Source organism: Calypte anna, chromosome 17, assembly GCF_003957555.1.
Source record: "Calypte anna isolate BGI_N300 chromosome 17, bCalAnn1_v1.p, whole genome shotgun sequence".
NCBI lineage: Eukaryota > Metazoa > Chordata > Aves > Apodiformes > Trochilidae > Calypte > Calypte anna.
Window position 1 is genome coordinate 4,623,479 of NC_044262.1, and position 10,160 is coordinate 4,633,638.

General features: G+C 45.2%; 1 protein-coding gene across 1 annotated transcript; it reads left to right on the forward strand.

Annotated features, from left to right (window-relative positions):
- Positions 1 to 1,056: 1,056 nt before the first annotated feature.
- SET (SET nuclear proto-oncogene) lies at positions 1,057 to 9,388 on the forward strand. The gene is made up of 8 exons (XM_030461219.1): positions 1,057 to 1,426; positions 2,889 to 2,946; positions 3,963 to 4,105; positions 4,736 to 4,839; positions 5,000 to 5,113; positions 6,663 to 6,833; positions 6,934 to 7,080; positions 8,030 to 9,388. Exons 1-8 carry the CDS (start codon positions 1,354 to 1,356, stop codon positions 8,051 to 8,053), a joined length of 834 nt encoding a protein of 277 aa, XP_030317079.1. The 5' UTR covers positions 1,057 to 1,353; the 3' UTR covers positions 8,054 to 9,388.
- The last annotated feature ends 772 nt before the right edge of the window (positions 9,389 to 10,160 follow it).

Genomic DNA, 10,160 nt, shown 5'->3' on the forward strand with positions numbered 1-10,160 from the left:
GTTAGCTGTAACTGTGAAGCAGCAATGAGCTCTTCCATGACAGGTGGACAGGAAAGGGACAAAAAGGGTTATTTAAAGTCTGCTCCTTCTTGGTGCAGTGGCAGGTGTGCTGGCAGACGGCTGTGCTCAATGACCTTCTAGAGTTGTGCTCCCACACTAACTGAGGGGGCTGGATGTGACTGACAGGGCCTCTGTGCCCTTAAAACATTAACATCTACAGCTATTGCTGTGGGTCATGTTCCAGCTAACAGAGGCAGTGCTGCAAGATGGGGGTCACCATGTCTGCTTTACGAGGAACACAAACTCACCTCAGAGACCCTTACGGCACAGGAGCTGCTGGAGCAAGTCCTGAGGGGCCATTCTGTCAGTGGGACCACTCGGCACAGCAGCCACTTATTGATCATTTGGGGGGGTGAGGGAGGGGTGTCGGTGATCCCACATGCCGTCTCCTCATTCCCGGGGACACACACACCCCCTTATCACCCATCTCCCGAGGAGCGGGACCGCCCCTGTCACCGCCGCTTTCCCCTCACAGGACGGGAGCGGCTCTGAGGGGACGCGCGACCCTCGAGCTCAGCGCGCGCTGGGCGGGCGGGTAGCCACGTGCAGCCCCGGCGAGTGCACGCATGCGCGCGCCGCATTTCCCCCCCCCCCTTGCACACCTGCGCGCGCCACCGCCCTTCCTTCCTTCCCCCCCCTTCTCCCGCCTCTCGCGCCGTCCTCTGTGTCTCCGCGCCAAGCCCCGCCCCCTCCGCCCCCTCCGCTCCCTCCGAGGGCGCCGCTCCCGACCAATGAGCGCCCGGCGTGAGGCGGTGGGCGGGGGCGGGGCTGAGGAGCCGCCCCTCTGCGGCTGCGCGCGAGCCGCCCGCGGCGAAGAGGCGGAGCCGGCGCCTGCGCGGAGCGGCGCGCTCGCCCTCTCCCCGCCAAGGGAGCGCAGAGCGCATGCGCTATCCGCCGCCCGCTGCCCAGCGCGCCGCGGGGGGGCTCTCCGCGCGCACGCGCACTGCGGCCGCCGTCTCCCCCCCTCTCGTACTCCCCCTCCGTGCCCCGAAGGAAGGGGGGGGTCCTGCGCATGCGCGCCGCGCTGCCCGCCCCTCGCCAGCAGCAGCAGCAGAGGAGGCGGCGGCGGTGGTGTTGGTGATTCTGGCTGTGGAGAGCGTGAGGCACTGCGAGCGCCGCTGCCGCCCCCTGTTATCCGGGAGCGGAGGAGGCGGGAGCGCCCCGGAGGCGGAGGGAGACAGACAGAGCGGCGGTGGCAGCACCAGCAGCAGGAGGAGTCTGTGCCTGGCCCCCCCCTCCGCTCAGTCCCGTTACAGCCCCCCTCCCTCCGCGCTCCGCTCCGCAGCCACCAACATGTCGGCGCCGGCGGCCAAAGTCAGTAAGAAGGAGCTGAACTCCAACCACGATGGGGCCGACGAGACCTCAGGTGAGGCCGCGCCGGGGGCGGGAAGGGAATGGCGGCAGCCGGCGCGGCCTCCGCCTCGCACCGCGCCGCACCGACCGCCATTTTCCCCAACCACACGGGCCGCGGCCGGGCCGGAGGCGGGAAGAGCGCGGGGTCGGCCGGGCGGATGTGCAGGCCCCAGCAGCAGCAGGAGGAGGCCATGTTAGCGCCCTTTTGTCTCCGCTCCCCGGCCCGGCCTCCTTCCCCACGGGCGCAGGCGGGGCCGGGGCGGGGGGCGCTGCGGCCTTAGCGGAGCAGCGGGACCCCCCCTCTCTCCGCCCCCCCTCCCGGAGCAGCATCCGCGGAGCCTCATTGTGCTCCGCCGCCGCCGCCATGATGCTTCGCCGCCTCCTGGTCTCGGCAGCGCCGCGGCCGCGTGGTGCTGCCCCGCCGGGCGGGGATGGAGCGGCGCCGGGCCCCGCCGCCGGAGCCCGCCCGGCCGCCCCGGGGAAAGCCACGCGGTGCTCGGGCTGCGCGGCCATGGGGCCGCCCGCCCCCGTCCTCCACGTGCGATCGCGGCAGCTCCGGGATTTTTTAAAGGTCGCCGCGCCGTGGGCTTCCTCCCGGCTGCCGCGGGAAGGGCGCAGCGCTCTGTCCTTCCTCCTTCCCCTCTCCTCCCGGCTCCACGTCCGCCGTCGCGCCCCGCGGTGCTGCGCCCGCTGCCTGCTCCGGTCACACACGTGCTTTCCCTCCCCTCCGTGCCGGGGTGGGGAGCGGCGCCCGCCCGCGCTGCCGGAGAGAGGCGTCCCCGGGCGGAGGTTGAGGCGTGCGGGAAGCGTAGCGGGGGAGCGGTGATCCCGCTGCACTGCCCCGGCCACTTCCCGCTCCGCTCATTCATCCCCCGGCGCGGCAGGTAAACACTGCGCCTGGAACCCGCACCCGGGCCAGGCTCTGCGGAGGGCAAGTTCCCATCTCAAAATAACCTGCTAAACGGAGACTTAGTGGTGTTCCGGGGTTTATTTTTGGTTATAACCATCCTTTTCAATGGTTTTTGTTTTTGGAGGTTTTTTTCCGGTTCTTTTTGGCGTGTTCCCAGTTACGCTATTTCTATTGATGTTTCTGCCCTCTGTAAATCACTTAACTTGCCTTTCAAGTGTCTTGGTCTTAGTAAGTGTGGTTTACGGCTTTTTAAATATAGTCATTAATTTGTCACAATTGGCTTAACGCCTAAGTTGGTTTGTGTAAAACTGTAGGGGAACGGGAGTTCTGATTTTTACGGAAAAAGCTGGTTTTGAGGGACGTTTCCTCAAAGTTTCTGCACATCGGCCACACCATACCCTGGAAGCAGTGGAAGTTTTAAGGCAGAACAATGCTTAAAACGTTTCATAGAAATATCCCCGTTCTTCTAAAATAGATGACTCGAAAAAGTCTTAAGTGAAAACCCCAGGTGATTTGTCAGACATAAGAATGAAGGGATTTTGATGTGTTTTTGTTTGTTTTTCAGAAAAAGAGCAACAGGAAGCAATTGAACACATTGATGAAGTACAGAATGAAATAGACAGGTAAACATTAACAAACTTTTAGTGTTTTAGGAGAAATATAGCTTTCAAAAACAAAAATACTGAGTAAAGAAGGCAGTTGGTAGTAATTCTACCTCTTTAAACTGCCAAGATATACTTGTGTTCTGACTCAGATAGATATAAGAAGTAGTGGTGTATGATAAAAAAAATAGAAGTAGTATCCTGGTTTCTTGTTTGTGTACAACTGAAAAGGTAGAACTCGAGTTTACGTTTTTAAGCTATTTGTGATAGTTTTGAAAATAAAGATATATTTTCAATTGTTTTTTCAAGTTCAGTGTATGCTGTTTTGCAGAAGTATTTCATGTCTATAAGCACAACCAAAGGGCTGGTTGAAACATTATCTGTTAATATACTTTTAATTGTTTTATGTTTTATTTGTTTAATTGTTTTATGCTTGTTGAATAACATGGAAAGTGTCAGTGAAACTTTAGTTTCAGAGGCCAGAACTCTCTGTGGGTTCTGTGTCAATGTGTGCCTGGATCTTCTCTCCACGCACACTGTGGGTGACTTCTGGGGCTCTGGCCATGTGAAGCTGTTGCAGGATCAGGGCTCTGCCTTTTTACAAAACCAGTTAAATGTTACATTTTAAGATTGTGTGGGGTACAGAATTGCTTTTCTGTAGTTTGATTGCCTGCCCAAAGCTATAAAGAGCAGGTGATAGCATGAGGTGTTACCCGCCTTCAGGTCCTTTGCCAACAAAATGCTTAAGAGGTAAAATACTGCTTTTCTTTGCATAAATAAGGGTCTGTCCCACATGTATTGCTGCAAAACGTAGCGTGTGGTCAGGATGTTATCAATTGAGACCAGTGAGATTGCTTCTGGCTGTGTGTTTCTTCAGAGCTGTTACAAGTTAGGGCCTCGGGTTTCTTGTGAGATGCCTCGCCTGTTAAATAGGGCAAAGCGGTCACACTCGTGCAGCTTTTAGGCAACTCTACTGATGGTTTGTCTTTAAATGTGAGTTCTTTCTCTTGTGGTTAACGTGGCTCTTCCTATTACAGACTGAATGAACAGGCCAGTGAGGAAATTTTGAAAGTAGAACAGAAATACAACAAACTCCGCCAACCATTCTTCCAGAAGAGGTCAGAATTGATCGCCAAAATACCGAATTTCTGGGTAACAACATTTGTCAACCACCCACAAGGTATGTTCTTAATAGCCCTCTTTTTTTCTATAAATTGAGTGTTTGGTTGCTTGTTGCATATCTTAAAGATCTGGGGGGTTTTTAGGATTGTTGGTTGGCATGTGCTTAAACAGAAGCCTGCTGCATATGCAAAGACGTTTTTTGTCGTAGACTGCATTTTATAAGCTTTTTATTTCTTGTAGTTGTTGACCAAAGGAATGTCTTATTCATTAAAATCTCATGTTGATTTTTTTCTGTGTTTTAAATTAGAAGTTTCCCACTTTTCTTATTTAATTGTGCCCCCTAAAGAAAGAAAAAATTACTTTGTTTGGAGGTGTTTTTTTAATTGGACGTGAGCTCCTTAGGACTCCTGACAATAGACTGAGAGTACAAAACAAGTTTGTAAATCACTTAGATTGGGCAAACTGCATGTATGAAAATGTATTTCAGAGAGAAGGGTATGCAGATATTTTCACTTCAAATGGAAACATAAATACTAGTAGTCTGTTGGCTGGTAACTTCCACAAGAATTTGTCTTGGACAGATGTGTTGATTTTTTCAAATCTTCCTTCCTGTCAGTTCCCTGTATTTCATCTGCACACTGCACATTTCATGGCTTTGTTAATGTGGGATTCCCAATTTCTGTCTTAGTATCTGCACTGCTGGGAGAAGAAGATGAGGAAGCACTGCATTATTTGACCAGAGTTGAGGTGACAGAATTTGAAGACATCAAATCAGGTTACAGAATAGATTTTGTAAGTACTTGAATATCTTCCTGATTTTTCTGTTTGTTTTTGGTTTTTAGTTTTTTAGTGTAATCACATACTGGGTCATAGTTTGTAACTTGATCTCTTTGGTGTGTCTCACATGTCTTTACATTATGTGGGTTCTAACTCTTTGCTTTCAACTCTGCAGTATTTTGATGAGAATCCATACTTTGAAAATAAAGTTCTCTCCAAAGAGTTTCACCTCAATGAAAGTGGAGACCCATCTTCAAAATCAACTGAGATCAAATGGAAATCTGGGAAGGTATGACAGGGGAGAGCTGACTGCTGTGCTCTGTGGTACCATTACTTTCATGATGTTCCTTTTTTTCTTTTGCACTGAAGCTGCCTTGTTCTTCCCTTTTCTTCCCCTCTCAACCCTTCTCTACCAGTGTAGTTCATGCTTATCTTGCAGGGTTTGGAATACCCCATTTACATGGAAATCTGTAGTGAATTCTCTTGTGCTGGTGAGCACCAAGAAAAATGTGAATATACAAGTCTATCCAGATGGAAAGATTAACAAGTGCATTTAGCTTTTCTCTCTTTGGTGTGGGTCTAGACTCTGTGTTTTGTTGTTTCCTTAAGATAACTTGATTTAGGACTTCCAGTGACAGCAGGGTTTTGGGAGGTCAGATAAGTTGGTGTATGTTGGTTTCTTTTTATTTCCTCAACTTCATTTCTAGACATCACATCTTTGTAGAAGATGCAGCCACACAATAATTCAGGACTATTTTTCATGCAGACAGTATTCAGACATTGTTACTTTGCTGTAGTTAGTTTCTATAAAAGTTGGGAGCACTTTCATGTTATCCTGAAATGAGTATTTAAAAGTAAAATTGAGGGTTGCAGTAAAGTTGCTGCTTACTTTGTCACCCTCGGGTTGAGAAGAAAACTTTAATCTTCTTTTCATTGAGAACCAGAACTTCTCCTCTTGTATAACAAGTTACAATCCCATACAAACCAGCTGAAATGTGATCTTAAAACACAGTACAAAATCGGTGAATTCTGGTATTGTTCTTCATTAAACTGTCTAAACCTTTAAGTGTTGTGATTCTGTCAAGATTGCAAATGATAGATGTTTGGGATTACCACATAATCAGAGAAATAATTTATTTAAATAGCAGGTAGTAATTTTCTTTTCAAACCTAGAAAATAGGTTGTTGCAAACTTATTAAACTTCTGGGGTAGGGCAGTAGATAAAGGACTTGTGTTTGTTCTTGTGACCTAAGTTTTAGCAGTTTGTGTAGATTTATTTTGTTATACTTACTACAAGAATGGCCTGAAGACTGCACAACAGGACATCTTGGGATAAGAAGGCTAGGCAGTTCTTTATATTGAGATAAAGACAGATTAGAGGTGTGGAGACTTGAGTGTTTATTCAGTCCTGTGTGTGTCGTAGTGGTAGCATTTAACTACAATTCAGCTACTCTCAGATTAGCATTTAGCCATTGTCAGATCTTCTAAATTCAGGATGTCATTAAACAGTTGTCATATATGCTCACTGTGATAGGGAGGCATAAATCAAATGTGAGATGGTGTGAATTTTCAAGCATTTCAGTGGAGGTCCTTAGAAGCAGCATGTGATTTTACTGTTTTCTCATGTATATGAGAAATGCAAGTGGCTGAGAGGTATATTTTTCTGTGAGTTGTTTGGGTTCCAGATGTTTCATAAAGACTTGATCCTGAAAGAGGGAGTATGTGACTTCTTGTGGTTGTTAGATAAGTTATCTCTAAATGCTGCTTATTAAAACAAAAAGCACAAAACACAAACCTAAAGACCACTTCTTTAGGCGACTTTTTAACTTTCTTTTCAGGATCTGACAAAACGTTCAAGCCAGACACAGAACAAAGCCAGTAGGAAGAGGCAGCATGAAGAGCCAGAAAGTTTCTTTACCTGGTTCACTGACCACTCCGATGCAGGGGCTGATGAGCTAGGAGAAGTCATCAAGGATGACATCTGGCCAAATCCTTTACAGTACTACTTGGTAAGTTTAGCACCAAGCTGGTGATCCATACCCCTCATAGCACTGTGCAAGTGAAAGTGAATTTGATCACTGTAGTTAATGTTGCATTTGTGTCTTTAAGGTTCCTGATATGGATGATGAAGAAGGGGAGGGAGAGGAGGATGATGACGACGATGAAGAGGAAGAAGGATTGGAGGATATTGATGAAGAAGGAGATGAAGATGAGGGTGAGGAAGATGAGGATGATGATGAGGGAGAGGAAGGAGAGGTGAGTAATCTTACCCCGTGTGCCTTCCATATCTGGTGTATGAGAATCAAAAGGAATCTGAGATCTACCAAGAGTACTGAGCTGTTGTTACAAGGTGAAAATAGCTCTTTTTGTACAATCACTGACAAGGTGTTTGGAGAGCAGAAGCAAAACTGTTGCAATCTTAACTTGTGTAGTGGTTTCAGTGTAATTATATTTGTGTATATGAGAATGCCAATAAATAGGTTTAGTAAGTTTACAAGGGAAATGCTCCAGATGAATTAGGATATCAGTGTAACAAAATTCTTACATAATTAGTGGATATTCCAGCAAGGCTTTACTTGTAAATAGCTTTTGTTCATGCATCAGTTCTGTCATTCTCCCAGCTGTTGGTTTATTTCTGCTTATTGCCAGCTTAGCTGAGGCTCTGTTGGGTTCAGGAATTAGAAGTTTCCTTTGGTGCAGCAACTGGGATTGCAGGGACTGTATACAGGGTGTTGGTAACTTAAGAGTTTAGAATCTTTGTTTCTGGGAACTGGGTGTGTTTGAATTTCTGTTGCAAAAAACCTACTTGTACTGAGAGAGGAAGGCTGCTGTGGGCACTGGAATACCTGGCTCTGTTATATAACCTAGAATTTAGCATCTGAAAGTTGAACCATTTTTGCTCAAGTTTAAAACAACAGGGAAAAAAAAGATTTAAAGTTATGTCAATGTCTGTAGTGATTCTGAGTCACTGTAATTTTTTTTAAACCTGATGCTTTTTCCTTGGGACATCCAGTCAGTAACTCGTGTGTGCAGACAGGTGCTCAAGTGTTACTACTTGGTGTAGAAGGAAAGAGAGGTCATCACAGAGCATGCCATGAGTAATGCACTGAGTCTGTAGGGTAGTAAAGACATTCTGGTTATGAAAGTTGGTGCTATCTGAATTTTAGTGATCAGATTTTTTTAATTGTTGCTTATCTTTCAACAGGAGGATGAAGGAGAAGATGACTAATTGAACACTGATGGATTCCAAACCCCCTTTTTACCTTTTTAATTTTTCTCCAGTCCCTGGGAGCAAGTTGCTGTCTTTTTTTTCTTGTGCTCAGTCGCCTTGTTCTCTTGAGGTCTTTTTTTCTCTCCTCTACACCATGGTTCACAATTTATTTTGGGGGAAATACCTTGAGCAGAATACATTGGAAAAGAATCTACCAATTTCTGTTTCAAGTTCATTTTTATCCCTTTCTGTCTAAAAACAAAAACTGTTTATGGAATCAACACACCATGTTCTGTGGGAAAAAAGAAAACCTTCTGCTCCCTTCACTCTGCTGGAAGCTGAAGAGTGCTAGGCCCCTGTGTAGTAGTGCATAGAATCTAGCTTTTTTCCTTCTTTCTCTGTATATTGGGCTCAGAGATTACACTGTGTCTCTATGTGAATATGGACAGTTAGCATTTACCAACATGTATCTGTCTACTTTCTCTTGTTTAAAAAAAAAGAAAAAACTTTAAAAAAAAAAATAAAATGGGGTTATAGAAGGTCAGCTGGGGTGGGTTTCAGATGTTTGGGTGGGTTAAGTGGGCATTTTGACAACATGGCTTCTTCTCCTTTGGCATGTTTAATTGTGATGTTTAACAAACATCCTTGCAGTTTAAGATGACACTTTTAAAATAAAATCTTCTCCTAATGATGACTTTGAGCCCTGCCACTTGATGGAGAATCAGCAGAACCTGTAGGATCTTATTTGGAATTGACATTCTCTATTGTAATTTTGTTCTTGTTTATTTTTAAATTTTTTTTCTTTTTTTTTTTTTTTTTTTTTTTTTTCTTTTTTTTTTTTTTGTTTCACTGGAAAGGAAAGAAAGATGCTCAGTTTTAAACGTTAAAGTGTACAAGTTGCTTTGTTACAATAAAACTAAATGTGTACACAAAGGGGCTGGTTGGTCTTCACTGAAAGAAACAGTTAATACTCTGTTTTGAACTTGCTTGTAGTTTCTTGGCATTTTTGGGGGCATTTGGTCAGTGTTTATGTAGTGCAGTGCAACCCTGTGGTTGTGCAGATGGATAACTGATTCATTTAGGTTCCACTACTTCAGTATTTGTAAAATGTTTCATTTGGTAGTGACTTGCACACTCTTTTTCTTGAATTACCTACTCTGTAAGACAGGGCTGTTGGTGCATATGCCTTGTGTGAAGATGGAGGTTTATAATGATGTTTTGCAAAAAAATCACTGGATTCTGAGATTTTTTTTTTTTTAAGTAGTAACTTGCAGTACTGTATCTCCAGTAAATCAGTTTGTATGAAAATATCATGCAAGCTCGGAATAAAAAGACCAAGGGGTCTTACAATTAGATTTGGGTGTTTTTTGTAAGTCTTTCCAGCTGAAAAATCTTAAGTACAAACTAATTTGGGGGCTATTTCAAAGAGCAAGATTCTTAGCAAAGTTTGTGTATAAAAAGTTGCTACTTAACTGCTTTCTTTCCTTGGTAGCAGCATGTATATATGCTTTAAATATACTGTCTCCTTTTCATTTTAAGAGACTGCATTTGAGTAGCTTGTAACAGTTTCACGTAGAGGTTGTTGGTACTGGTATTCCAGAAAGTGTAATGAAAGTTGTTTTTAACATGCTGTGCTTTTGAAATATTTAAAAGAAAATGTTGTATCAGCTAATCTAAAATTCAAACAGCTAGTTCTCTTTGGATGTGTAGAAAAGACTGTCTTCTGGGAAGACTTGCTGTTATATTCTCTGATTCCTTTTCCTCGCTGAATTTGCTGTAGTCAAGTTCAGCTTTTTTTGATCCTTAAGACTACACTTTGCAGAACAAGGTTAACCTCTTAACCTCTATTTGAAATGTGTCCAAATACTGTGTGTGGGGGAAGCATTCTGTAGATGTCTGGTCCAGCTTGGATTCAGTCCAGTTATCAGAGACAAGACAATGTCCAGTCTGCATGTGATCAATGCAAAAATGAGGCAACCATTTACTTTATTCCATCTCAACAAAATATTCTGCCCTGATCCTGTTGGCAGAACAAAGCAAAATGCTTAATTAGTAATGGTTTCTTACCATCTAGAGAGAGAAGGAACAAAACCTATGAAGTCTATAAACTTTGGACTCCTTTTCA